This window comes from Kogia breviceps, chromosome X (genome assembly GCF_026419965.1).
Source record: "Kogia breviceps isolate mKogBre1 chromosome X, mKogBre1 haplotype 1, whole genome shotgun sequence".
Lineage (NCBI taxonomy): Eukaryota > Metazoa > Chordata > Mammalia > Artiodactyla > Physeteridae > Kogia > Kogia breviceps.
In genome coordinates, this window is record NC_081330.1 from 1904090 (window position 1) to 1930504 (window position 26415).

At 58.6% G+C, this 26415-nt stretch overlaps 2 protein-coding genes across 5 annotated transcripts; both read left to right on the top strand.

The window, feature by feature from the left end:
- The first annotated feature begins 111 nt into the window (after positions 1-111).
- LOC131748806 (paraneoplastic antigen-like protein 5) lies at positions 112-25728 on the top strand. 4 transcript variants are annotated; one of them, XM_059051166.2, is made up of 3 exons: positions 112-226; positions 339-399; positions 584-2709. In XM_059051166.2, the coding sequence occupies exon 3, from the start codon at positions 713-715 to the stop codon at positions 2042-2044; it is 1332 nt and encodes a 443-aa protein (XP_058907149.1). In that variant the 5' UTR covers positions 112-226; positions 339-399; positions 584-712; the 3' UTR covers positions 2045-2709. The 4 variants fall into 4 exon arrangements, 2 of the variants coding, with proteins under 2 accessions (XP_058907149.1, XP_066879583.1); XR_010838663.1 differs by adding an exon at positions 25711-25728 and having other exon boundaries at positions 112-2662; XR_010838662.1 differs by adding an exon at positions 3336-3878 and having other exon boundaries at positions 112-2662.
- PNMA6A (PNMA family member 6A) lies at positions 18867-25695 on the top strand. The gene is given in 4 exon segments (XM_067023483.1): positions 18867-18905; positions 23535-23891; positions 23893-24024; positions 24027-25695. Coding segments are annotated over 3 exon segments (1110 nt in total). The 5' UTR covers positions 18867-18905; positions 23535-23684; the 3' UTR covers positions 24798-25695.
- Positions 25729-26415: the final 687 nt, after the last annotated feature.

The window sequence follows — 26415 nt, forward strand, 5'->3', positions numbered from 1 at the left end:
AACCTCACCGCATAACACCCCTCTGCGATGGAAACCCATGGTCCACGCTGTTCTCGGTATCCATGGCAACGCTGCAGCTTCTCACACGTTCTCCACACCCACCAGTTCCATTGCCTTGTGCAGAGCTCCAGCCATCTTCCTCATCTGTCAGACGTTTTCTGAGATAGGAGGGAGGGCGCTCCACATCTCTGTCCTCCAGCCTTCGCCCCAGAGAAGCGGGGACCAGGTGCCCTGGGCCTGATCAGCCCTGAGCCAGGGAGTGGGACAGCGTGCCGTCCTCTCCCGTTTGGCGGGCTTTGCCAGGCCCCCTCCTCCTGACTCTGGTCTTTTCACCACAGGCACCTCCAGTACACACAGAAGAGCCCTTGGGCTTCGAGGAGGAGTCCGCGGCGAGCAGAGGTCAGCAGGGAGGGGATGAGGTGCGGGCAGCTTGGCCTACAGACACCTCTCCACCAAGTGACATGGGGAAGCCCTGCAAAGCAGGGGCTGAATCTCTGTGACCAGAAGTGGGGGTAGTGCGTGGGCTTGTAGTCGGGCTGGGAGGGCGGGCATCAATGGTGCCCTCACCCCACTTGCATTATAGGCTGTGGAAACCCGGAACGGTTCTGCCTTCGTACTTGGCCTTGACCCAGAATTCCTCGAGTCCCGGTCCGGCTCTGTGAGCTGATTGCTGCGCCTAGTGTTCGATGAGCCCCTAGGTAGCGGGAGCGCCATGGCTCTGCATCTGCTGGAGGATTGGTGCAAGGGGATGGACCTGGACCCCAGGAGGGCCCTGCTGATCGTGGGCATCCCTGTGGAGTGTAGCGAAGAGGAGATTAAAGAGACCCTGCGGGCGGGCTTACAGCCCCTGTGCGCCTACAGTGTGCTGGGCAGAATGTTCCGAAGGGAGGACAACTCGAAGGCGGTTTTCGTCGAGCTGGCCGACAGGGTCGGCTATGCTGCGCTGCCCGATCGCATCCCAGGCCGGGGGGGCGCCTGGGAGGTGGTGGTGACACCCCGTAGCCCGGATGACGAGTTCCTGCACAGGCTGAACTGCTTCCTGAAAGATGAGGGCCGGAGAATGGTGGATGTGGTCCGAACCCTGGGGTACAGCACTTACCCCGAGGACGTAAAGCCAGAAGTCTTGACGCCGGTCCCGCAGCCCCTGAACGAAAGCACGTGGTACCGAAAACTGAAGGTGTTCTCGGGAAGCACTTCCCCCGGGCCCGGCGAGGAGCACTTTGAAGCCTGGCTAGAGCAGGTGACCGAGATGATGAAGGTGTGGCAGGTGTCTGAGGCGGAGAAGCAGCGGCGTCTGCTGGAAAGCTTGCGCGGCTCCGCCCTGTCCATCATGCGGGCGCTCCGGGCCAGCAGCGACTCCATGACGCTGGAGCAGTGCCTGGACGCCCTGAAGCAGATCTTCGGGAATAAAGAGGACTGCAGAACCTCACAGTTTAAGTTCCTCCAGACCCTGCAGAAGCCTGGAGAGAAGGTCTCCGCGTTTTTGCTGCGGATAGAGCCCCTGCTGCAGAAAGCCGTGCAGCACAGCCCCTTGTCAGTGCGAAGCACAGACACGGTGCGCCTGAAACACGTCCTAGCTCAAGCCTCCATGAACACCGCCCTCCAGGGCAAGCTCAAGCTCCTGGAGCAGCGAGGGTGTGCGCCCACCTTCCTGGAGTTAATGAAGCTCATTCGCGATGAGGAGGAGTGGGAGGCCACCGTGGCGGTGACCAGGGAGAAGCAGAGGCAGATAGCAAGGGGCCACAGGGCCTCTGGCACCCAGGTAGCGGCAGAAACCAGCGCGCCAGTCCGCCCGCTCATGGTGCAGGCAGGGCTGCTTCACGAGAGCAGCACTCAGGCCGCCCAGGACGGGGGTGCCCTGCCGCTGAAGCGCAGGCAGGTGCCATGCTGGTTCGGGACTGGGGAGGAAGGCCACAGCCAGGCAGAGCGTCCTAGGGCCGAGAACCAACCCCCGACCAAGCAGAAGCCTCAGCCTGCAGCAGAAGAGTTGGGAAACGAGGTGGGGGCTGGGGCCGGGAGCCACCCCAAGCCCTGGGAAGCATAGGCTCAAGATATCCAGGCACCCCCTCCGCTAGCAGGCAGCCCAGATATTTTCTCGAGGGGAAGGGGAAGTCCACAGAAACGGTGGGGGCCTTGACTGGGGCAGAGGGGCAGGGCAGCCAGGCCCGGGCCCAGCCCCCTCGGCGTCCACCAGCTGGAAGGGACTCCACCAAGCAAGCCAAAATCGGCTCAGGGAGGCACCGGCGACACAAGCAGGGAGCCACCATACCCAGCCCGAGGGGTACCCGAACCTCGGACAGAGACCCCAGCACAGCAGAGGCTGAAAAAGCTGTAGTCGGGGGCTCTGGCATCAGCCCTGTCTTCTGGTCCCCCTCAAGCGCCCACCCTGTGGGCTCTGAGCTAATGATGCTGATGGGCCCCCAGGCCACGCGGGGCCTAGAGGCGCCTCCCCCGGGGCCGCCCCTGCCAGAACGAGCCAGCGCTGGCGAGGAAGAGCCGTGGGGCCGAGAGGAGATGCCCCGGAGGGGACACCGCGGGGTCCGACCCCTCTTCGGGATCATCGTCACCGCTCCGGGGGAGCCCCGGGACAAGAGGGTCGGCTCAGCTTGGCAGGCAGGGCGCTGAGTACCTGGTTGGCCAGTGCCCCGCAGCTGGCTTTGGTGTGAGTGGGGGTGCAGGGGCGCGTTTGTTCCAGAGGAGGAGGAGGAGGAGGAGGAGGAGAGGAGGGAGACCGGGAGAAGCGGGGGAGGGGCAGGGCCCAAGAGAATTTGCTGGCGGGAGGGAGGAGTGTTTTGTTCTACCTAGGTTTGTGCATGGCCACTGGAGACATGGGACTGGCCTGGAGAAGAACCACAGCTCATCAGCTGCCAAGGCCACGGCCAGCCCCAGAGCCTGCCCTCTGGGAGCAGCCCTGCGTGTCCAGCCCCGGCCTAGGTGACGGGCACCTGCTGATGGCTGCCACCCACAGTGGCCTGGGAGGCGTCCGGGGCCACTCGGGGTGCCGGGGCCTCCCTCCCGAGAGGGGACCCCTGTTCGTCATGCCCTGGGCAGGCTGCTCCCTGTCCTGGCGAGCCCCATTGTGGCCCTGTAGGCCCCAGAGGGACCCAGGTGTCAAGGAACCCCCCAGCCCCCGCTCCCCTCCCCCCCAACACACACACCCTAGCCATCGCCCCACCCCCACCCCCCCCGCAGATCCCTGAGGTACGACACGTGCCAGCCAAGGCTCTGGTCTGTGTGGGCCAGTGTCGTGAGCTCAACGTGTGCTTTCTGGGCGTAGATGCAGGCCCAGCGCTGCTTGTTGTTGTGGAAATTTGCGTTTGTTCTCCTATGAGCAGTTCCCCCCATTCCGGCCCGGCACGGAGACCCCGAGCCCAGTCCCAGGAGCCGGCGGGAAGGACGGGATGGACGAGGTCACAGCCAGCGCCCACCCCAGGACCTGGGAGCCCACCTGGGACCTTGGGAAGGAAGACCTGGACCGGGGCTGCAGGAGGTCTGCGGGAGGCCCCCCGGGGCCTGTGTTCTGCTGGGCCACCCCGTTGCTCCTCGGGACACCCGTCGTTGGGTCACTGGCACGTGCCCTGCTGTGGGACTGTCCTGTGCCCGCCATAGGGCAGTGGCTGCCCCATGGGGAGCGGGCATTGCAGGCGCCCATCTTCCTGGCGAGAGGCCACCCGCGGGGCCCTGAGGAAGGGAGACGGGGGGAGGAATGGAGGGCCCCCCAGGGGGAATGGGGTGTAGCGGACGCACCTTGTTGGGGACCCTGGGGGGGCCGGGACCCGTGGGCTCCGGTGGCCGTTAGAAGTTCCTGTGTGTGTTGTTATGCTCTCTGTTCAATGGTTTCAGTCAATGTTTCTCTTGAATAAAGTTCCCTGAAAGTTGCAGCTGAGTCTGGCCTCTGCTGTGGGCAATGGAGGGAAAGGGCTGCTGGGTGGGGGGTGGGGGGGGTCGGGGTTGGGGGCAGCAGCAGTGGCCTGGCATCCCGAGTCGGCACCGAGGTACGGACCGGGCAGGGCCCAAGAGGGTCCGTGGGGTCTCCTGGGCTGGACGGAGCCGGGTGGCAGGGCCTTGTGGGCACAGGCCGTGGCTGGTTGGGTCCCCGGGAGCCTCAGGGAGTGGGTTAGGCGCCGGGGGGAGGGGTAGGGGGAGGGACGGCAGGCAGGACCCGAAGCTCCAGGGTCCCTGGCCGCTCTGTGGGGGGCTCGGGGCACCCAGACGGTTCAGAGAGGTCACCTGTGCCCTCCTGAGGTCCAGGGGGCCTCAGAAGGGTGCGAGCGCGAGGTCAGAGGCCCCTGCCAGGAACGCGGTGCAGGATTCCGGGGTGGAGGTTGTTTGCCCAGCTGCCTGAGATCGTCTACCCCTGCCGGCCCGCAGCGGCCTGCCCTGGTCTAGGCGCTGAGGGACGTTTGGGGACCTGGGGGTATGGGATGGCCGGGGGAAGGAGGGCCGCCCAGCAAGAGTTGCAGAGCCGGCAGGCCCTGGGTGGGGTCACGGAAAGGCAGGGAGAGCTGTCCTCCACCTTAAGTCCCAGGCGGGGCGGCCCCCCGAGGGGCAGGGGCACCTCCTCCCTTTCCCCTCCGCCCCGCATCACCCCTGTGTCCTGGGAGCAGGCAGGAGGCGGGTGTGTGTGTGTGCTGCGAGTGGGAGGCTGTCGATGGGGCCCGGGGATGACCCCTTCCTGCCCAGAGCCTGGCTCTGGACCCCCGGGGCCCTCGGTGCCACCTGAGCAGGGCATCGGCCAGGGTGGAAGGCACACGGCTGGGGGTCAGTTCTCGGAGGCGGCTGTCCTCAGGGGTTAGGAGCCAGGAACCGTCTTCCTGGACATCCCCTCCGCCCCGCCCCGGGTCCTGCCTTCTCCCCCCAGGGCATGGATGAGCCCCCGCCGCAAATTGGGGGCTGCCCTCCATCCGCCTTTGAACCGATCCAGAGTCTCTGGGGGAGGGAGTGAGGGATTGGGCCCCTCCCTGCAGGGGGCTGTTGGGAAGGAGGTCCCAAGGGCCATGGCAGCAGCCTCCTCGGCCCAATGGGCTTGGTCCCTTGTTGTGGGGACACTTGGATGTGTCCCATTATGCTGCATCGCAGGATCCAGGAGAGGCCCCAGGTGGGTCCCGTGGCCGTCAGCAGGGCGCTGACAACCGGCCCCTTTCCAGCAGCCCCTGAGACAAGAAGAGAGGGCATGGGAGGGACCGGGCCCTTGTCTCTCCCTCATTCAGAGCGTACCTGTGTTTACGTGTTCCCTGGGCAGGTGCGGGTGTGTGGGAGGGAGTGGGCGTGTGCAAGAGAGTGTGTCAGGGCGCGCGGGTGAGTGTGAGTGTGTACTTGTGGGAGTGGTGTGTGTCACTGAACGTGTGTGAGAGGGTGTGTGTGCGCGTTGGGTGGCTGGTGGGTTTGAGTCCTCCTAGGGTGGCGAGGGGCAGCCACTTTCCCGGCCCTCCCACGGCAGGGGCTTCCCAGGGAGGGCCGGACCCCCCAGGCCGGCTGATCCAAGAGGGACCCTGGGAATCAGCCCTCCTCCTCCTGGGCCTGGCACAGAAGAGAGAGGACCCCGGCCCCCACCCCCCGGAGGCCCCTGCCCCCAGCCTTTCCCTGGTAGGGAGAGGATTTGGCCAGAGCAATGTGCACTTTTCCCCCATCAGCTCCCTTTCTCCTTTGCCCGTTCAGTGGGACCATCCCTCTCCCTGACCCCCACCCCCAACTGTTGGCTCCTTCACCTAGGGCCAGTAGGCAAGGTTCGAAGACCAGGTGATCTCGAGCCACTTCCCCAGGCCTGGGAGATGGGCCCACATCCCCTGGCTGCTGGGGGCCCCCAGAGCTGTGCACCCCAAATTCTTCCATATCCAGGTTGGGCCCTGTGCCCGGGAGCCGGCTCTGCCCTCTGAGATTTTCCCCACTTGGAGCCCCCATCATTTGGGGTGCAGCCCTTCTCAAGGCCGCCATCCTGCTCCAGACCCCACGTGCCCCTCGTGGAGCCTGAAACAGGGCCTGCCTCCAGAGCCTGAGCCCCCGTCCCTGTACTCAGGGGTCGTTCCCGTGAGCACTTTGGCTGTCAGCGCCTCGGGCTGCCCTGCTTCTTCCACACAGCTACCTACCTGGGCTCAGAGTCGTGGCTCTCTAGCTCACAGTAGAAAGCTTTAGCTCTCCATCTCCCCAGCACCTTGTTGCAAGCCACGGTCCCCATCACAAAGATGGCAGACGAGCCCCTTCAACAGATTGCTTTCCTATGCCAGGGTATGACTGGGGCAGATTTCTCTCCACCAGCGCTGCCAGCACGCCCAGATTACCAGTGAGTACCCTTGTGGCCTGTGGCCCTGTTCCAGGGCAGAGATTGTGCTGCTGAAGACGGGGCCCTGACCTTCTCCCTGAGGCCAGACCCAGGTGTCCTAGCACGTGGCTGCCCGGGTCCTGCACAGGGTGGCCCCCACGCTGCATGCCCCCCGCATTGCTTGTGTGCGCTGCTCATGGCAATGCTTTCCACGGCACTGCCGCACCTCGCTTCCAGTCTCACAGGGCGGTCTGAGAGCCGTGATCCCACCTGGTGAAACAAGGGACAGCAGAAACCTGGCACTAATGGCCCCGCGCCAGTGCAAAGGTGCTGAAGGGTTTGGAGCCTGGGAGAAGAGTTGGCCCTACCCCCCAAAAGCTTGCGTCTCTGAGTACTGGCTATGGCCCTCAGCAAAGGCGCGGGGATTCCAGGATACGTCGGCACACCGCACAGCCCAGGAGCCGCAAAAGCAGCCGCAGCACTGGCTGGAGACACGTGGCTAGCGGTGCCAGAGCGCTGGATACGCACCTGAGGGCTTCGAGGCGCATTGCTAGTGGTGACAAGGGAGGGATGGGCCCCTGGTCTTCCGCTCCTCCCTGACCCCAGGCACGGCCCTGTTGCCGGCCCGCTGCCTCTTCCGGGGCAGGTGTTGGGGTGTCTCTCTGGCATCCCCTGGGATGTCACCCCTCATGTCCTCAGGGCCTCGCTGGGTATCTCCTTGTGCACCGTAGTCTGTGCACACAGCCCGGCTGGTTCTCAGGCAACACAAGTTTGTTTCACACAAGGCTCCCCTCCCAAATGAGAGGACACGTGAGGGTGGCCAGGTCCTGCCGAAAATGGAAAACGAGAAGGAAGAGAGTAGCAGAGGGCTGAGGTGAAACCGAGACAGGCCGTTCAGCTCGCCTCCCTGAGCCCCTGCTCTGGACAGCTCGCCAGGCGCCAGCTGGGGGCCTGCGGAGGTGGGCTCCAGCCCCAGATCCTGCCCTTGGGGGGCCCTGTGCCCTCCCCCGTGTGCTGTCTCTCAGTCCTTTCTGCCCGGCGTGCACCCCACACCCGTGCCACCGATCCGGCACCCCTCTGGTGCCCCGCCTCACCTGGGCCCCCCGCACAGCCCGGGCGCTGGTCTCCGCATCTCGTGGCCTGCGGGCAGCTGCAGCGTGGGACAGCACACGGGAGAGGGCACGGGGCCCCCCAAGGGCAGGATCTGGGGCTGGAGCCCACCTCCGCAGGCCCCCAGCTGGCGCCTGGCGAGCTGTCCAGAGCAGGGGCTCAGGGAGGCGAGCTGAACGGCCTGTCTCGGTAATAAGAATCAGTGCTTCTTTTAGCTGTTGCTTCATAGTTAAGGTCATGCTCTATGTGTGCGTAATTTCATGTTTGGGGTTTGCTCTTTAGCATCACATTAACTATGTACCCCTGTCCTTTAACTCTTTAGTTTTGCATGATTGATATATTCTATCATATGCTATCATGTCTAGCACAATTTAGTGCTTTTGTAATATTTTGATTAAGTATCCTTTTGCGTGATTATTTATTTGCATTTCAGATGATCTCTTAGAAATATCACTAGAGGGTAAGAGAATATGAACATCTTTAAGACTTGATACGTGTTCTCTAGCAGGCCTTTTGGCCAGCATTATCAATTTGCTTTCATTTTTAGAATTTTTTTTAAGATTTATTTATTATTTATTTACTTATTTTATTTATTTTTGGCTGCGTCAGGTCTTAGTTGCGGCACGTGGGATCTTTCGTTGTGGTGCACTGGCTTCTCTGTAGCTGTGGCGTGTGGGTTTTTCCCTTCTCTAGTTGTGGCACGCAGGCTCCAGGACACGTGGGCTCTGTAGTTTGTGGCACGCGGGCTCTAGTTGAGGCTAGCGAGCTCAGTAGTTGTGGCGCGAGGGCTTAGTTGCCCCGCAGTATGTGGCATCTTAGTTCCCTGACCAGGGATCAAACCGGAGTCCCAAGATGGCTGGAGCTCTGCACAAGGCAATGAAACTGGTGGGTGTGGAGAACGTGTGAGAAGCTGCAGCGTTGCCATGGATACCGAGAACAGCGTGGACCATGGGTTTCCATCGCAGAGGGGTGTTATGCGGTGAGGTTGAGGAGCAACAGGTGACGTCCCTGGCCTCCAACCACAGAAGTGTCCTGTTGTTGTTGGAGGGGAGGGGAGGGGAGATGGGGGGTGGGCAGCAGGGATCAAGTGCTGAAAAACAGTAGCCCACCGTTTCAAACTGTGTGGGAGCTAGAATCAGGGACAGAAAAGGGACCCAAAAAGCAGGAGGGGTGGGGTTGCCTGCCACGGTTGACAGGGTCTGCAGGGTAGGGTCACACCTAGGGCGACAGTTGTCTGTTTCAGCAGCGTGGCGCTGCCAAAAGCGCCCAAATGTTTTTGCTCAAATTATCATTTTAATTGCTCTTTTACAAATGGCAAAAGCTATCCTCTCTTTATTTGCATTTCTTTGGTGACTAATTACAGTGGGGCTTAATGGCTATTTGCAGTTTTTTCCTTTAGTGAATTTCTTGTGCCTGGCAATTACCTGTTTAGCTGGCGAAGACAGTCTTTTTATTCTCAAATTTTAAGACATTCATATATTAACGTTTTGTCCATTTGTTGCAGATGTTTCGCTCCACCTACCGCTTACATTTTAGTTGTGTTTATGATGCTTGATGTAAAGATTTATATTGTTGAATTTAGTGAGATTTTTGCTCTGTAATTTCTTTCATTGCTTTTAAGCTCAGAATATTCTTTCCTATCCAGAAACAATATAAGTATTCACTGGTATGTATTCTAATAGTTTTCTTTGCATTAAACCTTTAATCCTCTTGACATAAATTTCAGTGCGGCATGTGTTAAGGAGCTACACTGATTTTTCCTCCAAATAGACAAATGTTCTGGTACCATCTTTTAATCATCCTTCCACACTGATGACTGCTGTTTCCTTTATTTATATTGTACATATCTGTGTCCCACGTGTAGTGTCTGTCTGATCCACTCATTTATTTTGGTGCCACAGTGACATGATTACTCTACAGTCCAGAGTTCTATCTTGTAGCATGGGTAGAAGTGTGGAATTCCGACATCAAGTGAACGGTGGGCAGAAGTATCTGAACGACAGTTTTTTTTTTTTTTTTTTTTTTTTTGTGGTACGCGGGCCTCTCACTGTTGTGGCCTCTCCCGTTGCGGGGCACAGGCTCCGGACGCGCAGGCTCAGCGGCCATGGCTCACGGGCCCAGCCGCTCCGCGGCATGTGGGATCTTCCCGTACCGGGGCACGAACCCGTATCCCCTGCATCGGCAGGCGGATTCTCAACCACTGCGCCACCAGGGAAGCCCTGAACGACAGTTTTTAAAGATGAAGTTTGTTGTGAAGATATAGCCTAAGTTCGCATCATGTTACTACCTAAGTTCTGTGTGCTTTAATGAATAGAGTTCAGCTTTGCACCATATTTTGGCAAGGACATTTAATTTTGGTAAAGAGGTAGGAACTCCCTCTCCCTACACAAAACTGAGGGCCACAGCTTCCAGTACTTACTAAGCTGCCCCACTGTGACAACATTTGATTATTACAAGGCAATCCCTGAAAGGCCTGTGTGTCACGATGTGACAGACCTGAGTGTTTTCAAGAAAATCGGCACCGTCCAACGTGACAAAGAGGCACAGGAGAACAAAGATGGGAGCCAGCCAATGAGGACTTCCTTCAGGGACAGAGGTCACATGCTGAGTACACATTGAAGGAATTTCTCAAATCCAGGAGACATGCTTCATGTTAGAAGAAACAGGAGTGAGCGTAAAGTTCTTATTCTAGTGGGAGGCAGAGTATGCATGACTTCAGGAGGAAGAGATGAAGCTGACCAAGGGAGAGAAGGCAATAATTATGGGAGCCACAGTTCGAGGACGAATTAAGGATGGGCTCCAGAGTACAGGTGGAAAGTTGTGCTTTGAAGAGGAAACCAGGAGTGGGAAGGTCTAGATGTCTAGGTTAAGGGTCTGTGGTCCTCCAGGGCCCCTGTCATTAAAAGGGGACCCGATGTGGGGGGCATAAAACAGGAAATGGCCAATAAACACTTGGCAAAAGTTCAAAATTAAAACTAGTTTCCCGTTTTCAAATTGGCAGAAATTTTTAAAAACAACAGTACCTGCTGGTAGGGTATGGTGAAATATGTATTCTCATACATTGCTGGTAGAACGTGAACTTGAAAATTTTTTGGCAAAGCAATTCATAACATGGGTCAGGAGCCTTGAGAATTCCTGTTCGTTATACTAGAGGGAAAAAAAAAACAGCTGTGCAGAGAGATTTAAATGCAAGGATGTCCATAGCAGTGTGAAGAGGGGGAAATTATTAAATAAATTACATATCTAGATGATGAAATACTCCACAGTCATTGAAGATCACGATTTTGAAGAATTTTTAATGATTTGTGGGGATGGTTAGGATATAAAATTAAACAAAAATCAGTATGCAAAATGATATCCAAGTACATGACCATAATCTGTTTATAGTTATAATGTATAACTGTATATACACACACACTTATATGTGTGCAGGAAAAATAGTGGAAGAAAATACACCAAAACGTTGATAGTACTTTTCTCTAACGAGTGATTTTATTTGCTTGTTTATACGTTTCTGCCTTTTAATTTTTTTCCTGCAACCGACACATGATACTTTTATGATGAAAACAAACCCCAGCGACAAAAGGCATTATTTACAAACTAGGAGGGGAAAATCCTAGTTTCCTCCAGTCCTGAAGTTTAGGACTGCACGAAAGAATCCAGCTCCTAAGCAAAATTTCCCACTCCTTGAATAAGAAACCAGAGGAGACCTTTGTTTCCCAAAAGAGTGGGGTTGACTCAAGCTAGAACAATGGGGAGGGGGGAGAGATGTGGAAACAGATATCAGGTTACAGCCTTGGAATGTTCCTTCTTCAGGCACCGGAGGAGTATATCCTACCAAACGAACACCGGTAACTGTTAATTCAACGGAGATGGTGGGGGAGGGGGCACCACTGGCTGCTCACTGAAGCTGTCTGGCTAGAGCACGAAGCACCTGTGTCTATCACCTGTGCGAACTGGCAAGGGAAGGTAGGTTGGCCTGCACGTGTGAGCACCTGTGAGCCTCTGGAGCCAAACTGAGTGGGTTCGATTCCTGACTTGTCCCCATACTTGCTGTGTCCACTTGGACAAGCTACTTGCTCTCTTGGGTCCTCAGTTTCTTCATCAGTAAAATGAAGACAATGCTATCTGCTACCTAAAGCTTTCTGGAAGATGAACTGAGTTATATTGGAAAAGCACATGTAGCTCTGTGTGCCTGGCGGACTGTAAATGCTATACGAGCGTTTGCTGCTGTTATCATTTGTTCTCTCTACCCGCATACCGATTCCGGATGACCTGAAATACAATTAGTGGATGCTTAGGGGCTCAATTCTAAAATTCTGGAGAACTTCAATCTGCCAGGGAGGCCCAGAAGAAGTAGGAACAATAAATTAGAGACTTGGAGAATTTTTAAGAAAATGTCAATTACTTTTTAAAGACCAATTCAACTTTATTTTGCATTTAGTTAAGAATGACCCGGGACTGTTGTAAGTTTAAAAGAAATAATGCATATTAGATATCTTGCACTTCACCATTTGCCCCATCAATCCCACTCCATAGTAGATAGCCTGACAAGTTTGCAAAGATGTTGTATAAGGTTGTTTAATTTTGGTGTTGCTTACAATAATGGAAACCTGAAAATGACCACAATAGCTATCAATAGTGAATTGGTTTAAATAGATTATGGTATGCTGGTGAGGTGGAATGCTATGCAGCCATGAAAAAGGATGAATATTTGTCTATCCCTGTATATTCACTGACATGGAAAGCTGTCCACAACACATTATTGAGGGCAAAACGGCAGGTAGAGAATCACAGCATATACCTCCAAGTACCCATATCTCCACACATAATTGTGCAGAGAGACATGCTCAGAAGAATGCTCATGCAAAAGTCGGTAGTGGTTGTGTCTTTGGGAGGAAGGATTTCAAGATATTTATACTTTCTTCTTTATGTCTCTATTTTTTTTTTTTTTTTTTTTTGCGGTACGCGGGCCTCTCACTGTTGTGGCCTCTCCCGTTGCGGAGCACGGGCTCCGGACGCGCAGGCTCAGCGGCCATGGCTCACGGGCCCAGCCGCTCCGCGGCACGTGGGATCCTCCCGGACCGGGGCACGAACCCGCGTCCCCTGCATCGGCAGGCGGATTCTCAACCACTGCGCCACCAGGGAAGCCCTATGTCTCTATTTTTTAAATTTCTAGAATGAGCACATATTATCTTTGTAATAAAGCAAATCTCGGTAAAAAAAAAATCGATTTCTTAAATGAATGAATGTCTTTCAAAAAAAACCATGGAACACAACAAATAGTTTCCTTTCTTGCCCTTCTCCCGCCCCTTTCTCTGGGGTAAGCTGTTATTATTAAACATGGTATTCCTTTGAATGAAATGTATATGTCCCATGGGGACAAGATCTCCTCTGCTCCAAGACCATGCCAACTGAGCGCCTACTGTGTGTCTAGCTGAGCGCTTCACTCTGTGGAAGCTACGAAAAGGAGCAGACACATCTCTTCTCTCTCGAAGAAGATCAGTTTATTAGGAAGAAAATAATTAAAGCAGATTCCAATAAGCCCTTACACGCTGGACACGGTGGGGATGGGAAAGTCTCTCAGCAGCAAGGAACTGGCTTGATTTGTCCCTCCGTAGACGCTGAGCAGCCCCAATTCCAATCCCCTCCAGTTTGTTGGGGGAACCATTGCAACAGTTTGAGAATGAAAGCCCTGAGTACAAAGTCAAATGATTAGTTTTATTGTACAGAGTAAACGACTTCTGGAGCAACAAAGAAGGGAGGGCGGTGGGGGTGGGCCGGTGATGCTGGATGAGTGAGAACGGCTTTATAAGGGAAGCTGAGACTTAGAGGGGACACTTCATACCTTTGACCCACACCATCAAGAGTCCTTACAGCAGAGGTTCAAGCCCCTTCAACTTCCATCGCTTTGCAGGGATGCATCGCCACTGCCAGGGCCTTCCGCAGGATAGCTGCAATTGTCTCAGAACTGGTCTCTTGCCGCCTCCAATCTCATGCTCTACCTTCCATTGTCTACACGAGGGCGGCCGTCGTGAAAGGCAATCCCAGGCATGGCAGGCTTCTTTTTAAAATCCTCTCCAGCGCTTCCCTGGTGGCGCAGAGGTTGCGAGTCCGCCTGCCGATGCGGGGGACGCGGGTTCGTGCCCCGGTCCGGGAGGATCCCACGTGCCGCGGAGCGGCCGGGCCCGTGAGCCGTGGCCGCTGAGCCTGCGCGTCCGGAGCCTGTGCTCCGCAAGGGGAGGGGCCACGACAGTGAGAGGCCCGCGTACCGCAAATAAAATAAAATAAAATCCTCTCCAAGCACTCCTTCTAGGATGAAACCAAATTCCTTCAAGTGCTATTCGAGACCTTTATCAACCTGGCCTTATCTCTGCCTACTCTTGCCCAGAGACCCCATGCTCCAGCAGAAGTGGCCTGTTCCCTGTTCCCTGCATACATTATGCTCTTTGATGTCTCCAGTGCTTTTGTACACGCTTTTGAACACATTCAAGTTCAAAGGCAATTACCATCTGATCCTAAAAACACCCCCGCACCATCTCCTCAGGGATTTAAAACATCTAGATACTCATAATTACAAGGTTAGGTGGAAAAGGAGATAACAAAAATAGACATGAAAATGGACAAAAACAAAAGAAAACGCACAAATTTGAAATCAGTTTTGTTGAGTAATAGAGTTATGAACAGTTTCTTTTTCTTCTACAAGAAGAAATAAATATGTTAGTGTTGCTATACACAGGCATGCTCTGCGTTTGAAAGTTTTATGCTGCCACTTGCCTTTTATAGAAGACCTACATGAGTACCTCTTTTTGCTAACCCAAGAAATCCACAGGGGCTTTATGAAAAGTGAAACTCGCATCGTGTTCAGCGTGTGTTTTGCAGGGGGCCACGGCAGAGGCCGTGCACACCCCTGAGCTGCAGCGAGAGTGGCACCTCCAAGCTCCTTCCTCAGGAGCTACGGTCAGCGTCTCAGCCTCAAGCCTTCAGAGCTCGGAAATGTGTCTGTGAGCATCTGTGCTTGCTCTCGGATTTACTCTGTGCATCCGTGAACAAGAGGTGCCCTGAGATCATTGCTTCTTTGCCTCCATTTCAGCATAGGAAAGGTTTCAGAGGAACGCTGCTTTTGGAGAGCAGGGAAAACCTGTATTTAGATTTCACCGGATGCCATCAAAATAGTGGTGTTAAAGTTTCATTTTAAAATGTCAACATTTACAGTGTAGCAGAACCGATGTATTTACAACTATTTAAACGTAGAGTGAGAGCTTTAGATGCCAACTTCCATGTGTGAGGGGATGCATAGTTCCTCAGAGGTTTTTTTTAGGGGCTCTGTGAGCAAACACTGACTGCTTCCCATCGGAACGGTCCTCTGCTGGCTAGGGCTCTGCAGCAGCCCATTCTGAAAGACCCCGTCGTCCCCGCCGAAACCTCCTCCACGCTGCAGCAGGAGTGACCTCTTGAAATGCAAATCTGATCACATTAGTCCCTTGCTTAGCAATCCTTCAACGACCTCCCACTGTGCTTTGAATTAGGGCTAGAGTCCTTCACCCGGCTTTGCTTACGCAGCCTGAGAGGTGTGTTACCTGTCTCTGCCAGTCGTGACCTCAAACCAGCCTCCCACCCTCATCCCATGTGCCATATTTCAGCCTGTCTGAGGGAATATTGTCCCCACCGCTGGCCGTGTGAACACGGCTGTGCCCTCCGCCTGAACGCTCCTGCCTTCCTTCTTTCCCTGGGTACCTCCTACCTGTCCTTCAGGTGTCCGCACCGTTGCCCCAGGGAAGACTTACCTTGACTTTCCAGACCAATTCCGGTCCCTCTAGAGAGTTGTCCTAGAGCACTGTGTACCTTTCCTTCATAGCACTAGTCATATTTGCCATTTTATATGTGTATATATCAGCAGGCAGGATACTTAAAGCAGATCCACAAAGACCCGGGAGTGATCTTACAACCAATATTGCAGCCCCTCCACAGGCATTTCCGTCCCACCCACAGGCCAAGCTCTCAGCTCCTTTTGAATGAGAAAACAGCTCTTTGGCCTCCCTTCATTCCTCCCCGCGCTGCAGTCTACAGGGAGCTGTCCTTGCTCTGAGGTCTGCACACTTGACGGCTCTTGACCCTGAAAGGGGACACTTTTCTGTCTCAAGCACCCGGCTCTGACAACCAAGAGTCATGGCTTTCAAGGGCATTGTCTTTGCCAGTCTCCGCAGACGTGTAAAAACGCACCCATGTGCTCACTGCTCAGATCCCCGAACTCGGGCTCTATTGGTGGACCCTTTGCACCTCTGTACCACCCATCCGTGGAAGGAAATGCACGTGAAGAGCTTTTGCTGCCACCTGAATGGATGCTAGGACTCTGGGAGGCAGCCCCTTGATGGACGTGGCAGACTTTTTATCCCACAACGTTTCCCGGGGGCCAATTTCCTTAAGGTCTGTGGTCATGCCTTAGACTATGCACCGAGTTAGGGCAGGCTGTGTTTCTGCTCTGGCCTACAGGTCGCTGTAGGCTCCGCACATGCTACAATGAGTGGAACAGCTTAACTCCGTGTTTGGATGAATGAAAGGAGGTCCTCATTTTGTCTGGGGAGAGCCCCAGGAGCTCCCCGAGTTCACGGGGATGGAATATCCTACCTTGTGCGGAGGGGCAGGGCAAGGCTAAAGCATACCTGCCCTTCCCAGGGGAGAGGGCCAGGCGGTCCCCTTCACACCTGGACCCCCTGGAGGCGAAAGGAGCGCTTGCTCCGTCAGGACAGAGAGGGCCTGGGAAAGGGATCCATAGGCAAAAGCAGGCAGAGCCTTCAGAGCTCCCTGAGGGCCCCCTGGATGGGGTTGGGCCAGGCTCCTGAGGGAGGAAGTGGACTCAGTCACCCTGGGTCCAGGGGTTATAGGGCAGGACACACCCTTATTCCAGGCGTGGACGGAGGTGGCAGGTCAAGAGGGACCAGCCCTGCCCGCCTCTCCTGAGCTTCGGTGCTAGGAAGTGAGACCTGCTAGGCTCTGAGGAGACGGCGCTGGGAGAGGAGGACCAAGCCTGACAGCACCGGGCCAGCCCTGCCTTGCGGTGGCCCAGCTCTGCAGCCCGGAAATTGCTATTCCCGGAGTCCCCACGACTGAAGGCTCCTGAGTTTCCGGATCCCCTCCCTCACTGGGGCTTTGCCCCTGACCGCCCACCCTGCACGTTGCAGGAGGCAGCCAGAGCCTGGATGGGACATCATGGCAGGGAGCACAGCATCACCTCAGGAAAATACAGAAACAGGGACTCTTCGAGGGAGTACCACATAAGCACTCACAGCGCAGCCTCACGGCCTCCAAGCAAGACAGAGGGGCAGGATGGTTCCAATCGGCAGTTGAGCGGTAGGGATTCTCTAAGGAAGAGTGACCTCCCCGGGCAAATGTGATGGAAGCCAGGCGTCCTCATCAGCTCTGGCCACCATAACAAAAAGCCACGGACTGGGGGCCTTAAACCACGGACCCTGATTTTCTCCCAGTTCTGGAGGCTGGAGGTCCGAGATCAAGGCGCTGGCAGGGTCGGGTTCTGGTGAGAGGTCTTTTCCCGACTCATAGGTAGGTGGCAGCCGTCTCATAGTGTATGACCTCTTCTTTGTACAATGGCGGGGGGCAGAGATGGTGGGAGAGAGGGCACAAAGGCAAGCGAGAGCTCTCTGGCTTCTCTTCTGATAAGGCCGCTACTCCGATCTGATCAGGGCCTCATGACCTCATTTAACCTTAATTACCCCCTTGTAGGCCTTATCTCCAAATCCAGTCCCACTGGGGGTTAGGGCTTTGACGTACAAATATTGGGAAGACCAAATATGGTCCATAGCACCAGGTGCCCCATAACAGAGCCCAGAGAATGTGGCTCATTTCAGCACCGCCTCTGTTCAAAGTGTTCAAAGTGACAGTTGAAAGCGTTTGGAAAACCGCATCTACTCGGTGACTAAGCCAGCCCCCTGTCAGAATACAGAACATTTACATCTCCTCAGAAAGGAGCCACAACCTCCTCGCCAGTCGCTTCTACCTCCCTGGAGACTGCCACCCTCTGAACTTGCTTCACCCCAGACCCATTTTGCCTGCTTTAGTACTCTGTGTCAATGGAGTCACACGGGGGCTTCCCTGGCGGTGCAGTGGTTGAGAGTCCGTGTGCCGATGCAGGGGACACGGGTTCGCGCCCCGGTCCGGGAAGATCCCACGTGTCGCGGAGCGGCCGGGGCCGTGAGCCGTGGCCGCTGAGCCTGCGCGTCCGGAGCCTGTGCTCCGCCACGGGAGAGGCCACAGCGGTGAGAGGCCCGCGTAACGCAAAAAAAAAAAAAATTGTGCAATGGAGTTACACGGTGCCACAGCCCGGTGTCTAATTTCTCTCACTCGGCATCCTCTCTGCGAGACACACCCATGGGGCTGCGAGGGGCTGCAGCCCCCGCTGGCTTTCACTCCTGTGTAGGATCGCCACAGGGTCGGGGACGGACAGCAAGTCCCTCGTGCCTTCTCCTGCTGGTGGGCACTTGGGCTGGGTTGGCGTGAACGTCCTTGAGGGGGTCTCTCTGTGGACACGTGTGTTCCATTGGCCTGGGTAAATAAGTAGGAATGACAGGGCTGGGTCACCAGGGCGGGAAGTGAATGATTTACTTACGGTGGCTCCACGCAGCTGTCCGAAGTGGTTGTGGCAATTCACACTCACCTCACCAGTTCCTGGCATGGGGACCATCCCAAGGCAGACGCGAGGCGGGGAGGGGCCGGCCACTTACGAGGCCATGGCCTCAGTCCCACACCCGTACTGAAGCCACTGCCACCCAGCTCCCCCAGAGACACCGCTGTGGCCGCGTTACGGAACATGCTGCAGGCAACCAGCTCTGCGAAGGACAGCTCAGAGACTCGTTGACGCTTCCCCGGCCCAGTGGGACCCTCGAGTCGGGGAAGCATGAGTTCCGTGCGGGGTGGCACTCGGAAGGACCGTGGCGCCTGTGAGGTTTCCGTGGGCAGGTGGGCGCAGAGGCTGCTGGCAGCCAGGAAGAAGCTGTCCCCCGGGCAGGAGTGGCCGGTGGGGGGATGGCAGGTTCCCGAAGGGGAGAGGGGGCCTGCTGGGCTGCTCAAGAGCCTGCGGAGGGTTGGGGCAGGGTGGGGAGCCCCCGGAGGGGGGGAGGCAGGAGAGGGCTAGTGAGCGATCAGAGCAGGCTGCAGCTGGTGAGGAGCTGGTCTGAGGCCCAAATTTAGGAAGTGTGGGTGGGCACTGCCTGGGAAGAAGGCAGGGGAGAACTCCGGGCTCTCCCTAGAGGAGACAAGAGGGGCTCGTCGAGCTGCGCAGAGCTTGGGCCCTCGGCAGCTATGGGGCAGAGAAGCCCTTCCCGGGTTGTGAGCCGACGACTCTCCCACTCAGCCCTCAGAGGCTGAGGGACATCTCCCAGGTCACCCAGCTGCGAGGCGGCCAAGTGCAAAGACACACTGAGACCCTCTCTGCTGCCACGCTTGCCGGGGTTCTATGAGCTCAGCCAGGCTGGCCGTCCCCTGGACTTCATTCGCAACAGTCAGGCGTGTGGTGGAGGGGGTAAGTTATGGGCGCGCCCTGTCACCTAGTGGCCCGGAGCCTGTGTGAATCTGGAAGGGAGCCTCTGCAGGCCACCTCCCAGCAAAGTGCCTGTGTCTATCCCCCCGCTGGTCAACGTCCGCTGGGCGCCGGCTCTGTGCAGGGCCCCGTGCTGGCAATCGGGGGGACCAAAGCCAAAAGACAGAAGACCCCGGAGGCTGAACCAAGCCAGTGGCATATGACAAGTCCTTTACCTGCAGCAGGGAGCCCAGCGGTCTGCCCTCGGGGCCCCGAGTTGTGGGGGCGTGGTGGGGGGGGGAGTGAGGAGGAGGAAGGAGGGGGGCAAAATGTGTATCTACCTGGGTGTCACAGGGGCCGCTTCAATGTGAGCGTGGCCACAGGAACTCGTCCTCAGCCCCGTCTCCCTGGTGCCCATAGCGAAGACCCCAACCAGCATCTCCTACATGATGACACACAGGCAATGCTGCTAATGTGAATATGAGTGGGGGTACTCCAGGGTCCACTTTTTCATTATTATTATTTTTTGCGGTACGCGGGCCTCTCACCGTTGCAGCCTCTCCCGTTGCGGAGCACAGGCTCCGGACGCGCAGGCGCAGCGGCCACGGCTCACGGGCCCGGCCGCTCCGCGGCACGTGGGATCCTCCCGGACCGGGACGCGAACTCGCGTCCCCTGCATCGGCGGGCGGGCTCTCGACCGCTGCGCCACCAGGGAAGCCCCAGGGTCCACTTTTGATGTGGGTGGCCAGTCGAGGAGGCCTCCAAGGCCGGGGTGGGGAGAGGGGGGTTCAGCTGAGACTTGAATGAGGAGGAGGGGGCCACCACGGGAATTTCTTGGGGCGGCTTGTCCCACACAGAGGAGGAAGCAAGGCGAAGGCCACAGATGGGAACAAGCTCGGTGTGCTCGGGGGCCAGCCGAGAAGTCCGTTGCAGCGGGAGTCTGCTGACGGGGCTGGAGATGGCTCGTGTGGGAAGCAGAGCCCAAGAGGAGGCCAGCTCCCGGTGGGGGGTGGGGGAGCTGCTGGCCAGGGAGAGGACTTCGGAGTTTACTCTAAGGAGATGGGGAGCCACGGGGAGGACATGTCACCGGGGAGGAGTGGGGTCTGGTGGTGTTGCAGAGTTTGCCCCAGCTGCCATGTGAGTGGGGGTGAAGCAGAGAAAGGGGCCAAGGACCGTGGAGATGTGGACAGGGGCAGCCGTCACCGACTAGAGTCACTAAAATCGGACGATGGGTTAGACTGGGGAGGAGAAGCGAAGGAGTGGGGAGGAAGAATCCTGGCATCTTTGCTTGAGCCACCGGGGAGAAGGCAGAGGCCTTGGGGAAGCCTGGGGAAGAAGCAAGCGTGCTGACGGGGATAAAGCGCTCCAGTCTGGACATCTTCACCCCAAGTGGGCAGTTAGTCTGATGAACGCATGCGGAGCTCAGGGAAGAGGTCCTGCCCAGAGACAGGGCATCTGGAGCCATCGGCAGGCCGATGATCCTTCCAGTGAGAGTGGTGTCCGAGGCGCCAAGGGGCCCGGAGCCGAGGCTGGGAGCCCGCCTCCACCACGCTGAACTCCAAGCAAAGGAGGAGGCGGAGGGAGTTGCAAGGAGAACAGGAAGGCAGAGAGTGATGCGGTCAGCCTGAAGGTGGGGGGCGGGGGTGACAGAAGCCAAGAGACAAAGGAAAGTGTTTTGAGAAGGTAGGATGGTCCGCTGTGTTAGGAGGTGGAGCCAAACGAAGGCTGAGAGGTGATAAAGTCAAGGCAGTCAAGGCATCACAGCCCAGCCCTGGCAGAGCTGGAGGAGAGTCCTGGAGTCGGAGTCAGTACGTATGGAAGGAAGGAGAATAGCAAGAGAGGAGGCTGAAAAGAGGGGAAATGAGTCAACAGTCTGCTTGCAGGCCAGCTGGCCAGTTGGCAGCAAGGGTCCCATATCTGTTCCCACGGGAGCACCTTCTCTGAGGAAGGACCCCAGACAAATCCTGGCAGAAACCAAGGAGGAAGACAATGTGGGGTGGAGACTGCGACAGGACTGGGGCTGAGGCTCCCTAGACAGACACTGTCTGCGAGTGTGAAGAGCAGCAGTTTGCCTGCATCAGAGCAGGCAGCCTTGGCCCTCAGCAGTGGGAGGGCAGGGAGTGCACGCGCACATACATGGGGCCCACTGGGAAAGATGGTTTCCGACGGAACAGCCGCGTCTCTTCGTTTACCCAGCACGTACCACCTGCGAGATAGGAAAGCTGGGAGAGCAAGGCCACGTGGGCAAGCCGAGGTCCAGCTACAAGGCCAATTCCCATGTGGCCTGCTTCTGGGTGCTGGGTTAGTGTGAACAAAACGAGAGTGCCTTCGACCTTGATGCCAGGAACTTTCTCCCAGAAACAGGCCAACAACGCTTCTCAGTGGTGGGGAGGAAATGAGCAAAGGCGATTCACAGAAGAGCCCCCGGGGATGGTTGGCGAACTTCTGAGAAGATACCCGCTCTCACTGCCGACTGGGGAAAGGCAACGTATACAGTAATGAGGCGCTGCTTTCCCTTGTGGGGTGGGCAAACGGTCAAGGCTGGACAAGACCCAAGGCTGCTCAGGCTGTGGGGTCCACAAGACCGCTCCCACGCTGCTGGTAGGAGTGAACATGGGTTCAGCCACTCATGGGAGGTACCGGATTAGCAACGCCCGGTCATGGGCACAGCCCAAGTCCCAGCAAAACCAGTTCTGAGCCGACAGCGGCTCAGACAGGCATGTGCAGGGTGGTGGTGGCCGCAGTGTCTGTAACAGCCAAAGACTAGGAACAGCCTGAATGCCCGTCCTTGGGGTCACGCACCAATAAACCAGGGCTGCGATTCAACCAGGAGCTGGACACTCGGAGAAGTCTTGACCGGTAAACCTTGAGTAGGAAAAGCAAGTCGCAGAAGAAGATGGCTGGCTGGATGCCAGGCAAGGAAAAAGAAGGGGGGGAGGGGCAGCAACAACATCTGGAGGTGTGACCCTTACAGTACCTCCCTGGCCACCTGACCAGTGGAGAGGTTGCCTGCATGGACCCAGACTCCCGTGAAGGGACGGGTGCAGGGTGGCGAGACCCACAGGGACTTGAGCTTTGTTTCCAGCAGAGGCAGCGCTGCCCTGGTGCACCATCTAGCCTCGGTGGCAAAGGAAAGGGGAAGGACCTAGGGAAGAAGGCTGACTCAGGGCCAGAGAGCCGGAGGTCTCTGGGGAGGTGCAACACCCATGCTGCCCTGAGGGGCCAAGAGAGCAATGTCCCAGAGCCCATTAGGCTGGTGAGGGCAAGGCACATATTGAGTACCCAACTCCCGGCACAGCAGTTCTCTGGTACACACCCTGGAGTGGAGACCCCAATTCTGTCCTTCCGCTAAGGCACGGAGAAGGGGCAAAGGACTTGCCCAAGGAAACAGAGTAAGACACAGGCACTAGGAGTTGAGCTCTAAGTAGCAGAAGCCCACTATTGCGATTTGAACTTGGCAGCACGCAAAAGCGTGGCACCCTCCTTGGGACTCGCTACTGGCACCGCGGTGGCGGAGTGCCTTGGCCCGTCGTCGTGCACCCACAGCAGCCTCCCGGGCGAGCGGGGAGGGCAGCGTGTGGACCGCAGACCCTCCGATGGGGCGGTGTGTGTGTGAACGCCCGTGTGCGCCTGTGGCATCTACTCTGAGGAATTACACCTGGGCTGGGCGAGGTGCTCCCCGACTAGCCTGGGGACAGGCCCAGTCCTGGGAGGGGAGGGGGAGGGCGAGAACTGGTAAAGGAGCCCCGGAGGGCCACCCCCACGCCCCTGCTCCCCATTCCTGGTCGGAACGCAGCGTCCGCGGGCGCACCTCGGGGCATCCAGCCGCTCTCCGGCGGGCACCCGGGGGGGGGTGCAGCCCTCCCCACGCCGGCGCCCCGAGGGCTCGTTCCGGGAGGGGCAGGAGACTGGGCTGCTTCCCGGGGGTGGGCGCCGACCCCCGGACCCCGGGGTTCCCCACCTGTGCCGGCGCCCCGTCAGGGGCGGGGGAAGGAACAGGTGACGTCACCTGCGGTCCCGGGGCGTTCGCGGCGGTGGCGACAGCCCGGCCGCGTGACCCGCGCGTGCCAATGGCCCGGCGATCACCGGGGCGACGCGGAGGGTCCGCGCTCGGCTACCGCCGCGCCCCCGCCCCGAGTCCGCTCTGCAGAGGGCGGTGGCGGGCAGGCAGAGGCGCTGGCGCGCGAGCCCACGTGCAGCGCTGAGAGGGACAGGGACAGGGAGAGAGAGAGCCGGGGAAGGAGGGGTGCCCGACCCCGGCGCCGCTCGGCGCAGCCCTACGCCCCTCCTGCTGGGACCTCGGCCAGGAAAGACCCCGACGCGAAGAAAGCACCAGACCCACGGTGGTGCGCTCGGCTCCGGGAGACCCCGCCGCCCCCGCCAGCCCCAGCAGGACAGCGGCAGCCCGCGGGGCCGGGGGCGGGGCCGGGGGCGGGGCCGGGGCCGGGGGCGGGGCCGGGGGCGGCGTGGGGAGGACTGTGGCCCCTGGGGGCAGATGGAGGGCGGGGCGTGGGTCGAGCCTGGACCTCAGAGGCGGCGCGGGGGAGAGGAGGGGCGACACGTGGTGGGGGTGGCGTGAGGTGGGGGGACGGGTCGGCCTGAACCTCACTCTTGTCCTGTCCGTGTTCACAGGCTGTGGAGACCTGTGCGGTTCTCTCTGAGTCCGAGACCCCCGCCCCAATTCGTCCCTGTTCCTCCCCCCGCCAGGGCCAGCCACCCTGCTCTGCACCGCGAAGTTTCCTACCCCTAGCATTAGCCCCGCACCGGAGGGAACTGCGGGCGATGGCGGGGCCGATGCTGCAGGACTGGTGCAGGGGGACGGGCGTCAGCGCTCACAGGGGCCTGCCCATCCTGTCATCCCGGAAGACTGATGAAGCCGAACTCCGAGAGTCCCTGGAGGCCGCCCTGTGGCCGGTGGGCCACTTTACCGTGCTGGGCAAAGTGTTTTGAGAGGAGGATAATGCCACTGCGGCCCTGGTCCCCAGGGAAATAAATCCCGAGCACTACGGGTCCCTGGAACGTGGTCTTTGTGCCCCGATGCCCAGGACAGGAGTTTCTAGGTCGCGTGTTCCACTTCCTGTGGCCACAGGGGCAGGCGGTGGAGAGTGTGGCCGGCGCCCTGGGGCTGGGCTGGGGCTGCGCAGGGTGTGCTGGTTCCCATCCATCAGTCAGGCGGTCCAGCCTTGGGTGGAGACCCTGCGGTACCAGCGCCTGGGCGTGTTTTCTGGGAGGGACCAGCTGGCCCCCGGGGAGGAGTCCTTTGAGGCCTGGCTAGACCACACCTCTGACATGCTGCATGTGCGGCGTGGGCTTTCGGAAAGCGAGAGATGGAGGAGGCTGATGCAAGGCCTTCGAGGGATGGCCCTGCAGTTTGTGCCCAGGCTCCTGGAGGACCCTGCCAGGACCGCACAGGACTGCCTGGCGGCTTTGATCCAGGTGTTTGCAGACAGCGAGTCCCAGGTGACCATCCGGCTCAAGTGTTTCACTGCTCAACAGCAGTCCAGCGAGCGCCCCTCTGCTTCTGTGTTGCCGATGGAAGTCCTGCTGCAGAAAGCCATCAAGAAAGGGGCCCTGAGCAGAGCCTCAGCTGACCACGTGCGCCTCAGGCAGGTGCTCACGGGGCCGAGCGCACTGAGCCCTGGATGAAGCGCCGAGCAAGCCGAGAATGGTGGCAGGTCTCCCAGTTTCATGCACAGGCTGACGATCGTCTGAGAGTCCGAGGCACAGGAGGCCAGTCTAGCCCGGAGCAAGAGAGCCCAGGCAGAGGAAGGGGCTGCTGCCCGGGCCAGAGCCGGAGCTAAGGCAGAGGATGGCAGTGTGGAGGACAAGGACCAGGGGGAGCAGGAGCAGGAGGAGGCACACGTCAGCCACAATGAGCCCGCCCCGCGGGCCTAGGCCAGGCAGGACACTCAGCGACCCCCGGAGGCCCCACCTCTCCCCGGACGCGCACTGCTTCCCCAGCAGGCCCAGGACGTCCTGGCTGGGAGCCCGAGGACGGGCTCAAGCCCATCCCAGAGGAGCTGGGAAATGAGGACGGCCCTGCGGAGAGGAGCAACCCCGAGTCCTCATCCAGCCAACAGGCTCAGCAGGCCCCGGGGGTCCCCAGGCCCCGGAGGCAGGGGGAGGCCAGGCCAGGCAGCCTTCTCAGCCCACGTGGGGAGCAGGGTGGAGGGAAGGGCCAGCCCAGCCCAGCTCAGCCCAGACCAAGCCCCTGGGCCACCCCCCACCATCGCCCAGGGGCCCTGGCCACCACATTCAGTCCTTCCAACTGACCAAGATGGCCATGTTTGACACCAGACTAGGCAGGGAGAGATGCCACCCGGCTTTGCCATGGAAGCACCACATCCAGCCCCTGCTCTAAAGCCTGCCAGCTCACGCAGCTGGCCTGGGAGCAGCCCTGCGTGTCCAGCCCCGGCCTAGGTGACGGGCACCTGCTGATGGCTGCCACCCACAGTGGCCTGGGAGGCGTCCGGGGCCACTCAAGGTGCCTGGGCCTCCCTCCCGAGAGGGGACCCCTGTTCGTCATCCCCTGGGCAGGCTGCTCCCTGTCCTGGCGAGCCCCAATGTGTCCCTGTAGGCCCCAGAGGGACCCAGGTGTCAAGGAACCCCCCAGTCCCCACTCCCTTCCCCCCAACACACACACCCTAGCCATCGCCCCCCCGCAGAGCCCTGAGGTACGACACGTGCCAGCCAAGGCTCTGGTCTGTGTGGGCCAGTGTCGTGAGCTCAACGTGTGCTTTCTGGGCGTAGTTGCAGGCCCAGCGCTGCTTGTTGTTGCGGAAATTTGCGTTTGTTCTCCTATGAGCAGTTCCCCCCGCTCCGGCCCGGCACGGAGACCCCGAGCCCAGTCCCAGGAGCCAGCGGGAAGGACGGGATGGACGAGGTCACAGCCAGCGCCCACCCCAGGACCTGGGAGCCCACCAGGGACCATGGGAAGGAAGACCTGGACCGGGGCTGCAGGAGGTCTGCGGGAGGCCCCCCGGGGTCTGTGTTCTGCTGGGCCAACCCGTTGCTCCTCGGGACACCCGTCGTTGGGTCACTGGCACGTGCCCTGCTGTGGGACGGTCCTGTGCCCGCCATAGGCACATGTGAGCCAGAGGGGGAGGGGCTGCCCCATGCGGAGCGGGCATTGCAGGCGCCCATCTTCCTGGCGAGAGGCCACCCGCGGGGCCCTGAGGAAGGGAGACGGGGGGAGGGGGGATGGAGGGCCGCCGGGTGGGGTGTAGCGGACGCACCTTGTTGGGGACCCTGGGGTGGGCCGGGACCCGTGGGCTCCGGTGGCCGTTAGAAGTTCCTGTGTGTGTTGTTATGCTCTCTGTTCAATGGTTTCAGTCAATGTTTCTCTTTAATAAAGTTCCCTGAAAGTTTCCGCTGAGTCTGGCCTCTGCTGTGGGCAATGGAGGGAAAGGGCTGCTGTCGGGGGTAGGTGGGGGTCCAGAGTCAGATTCCTGCTCAGCACCCATGGGACACCTCTCCAGTGAGAGGTAGGGTAGGCACTTTGCAGACCCAGACA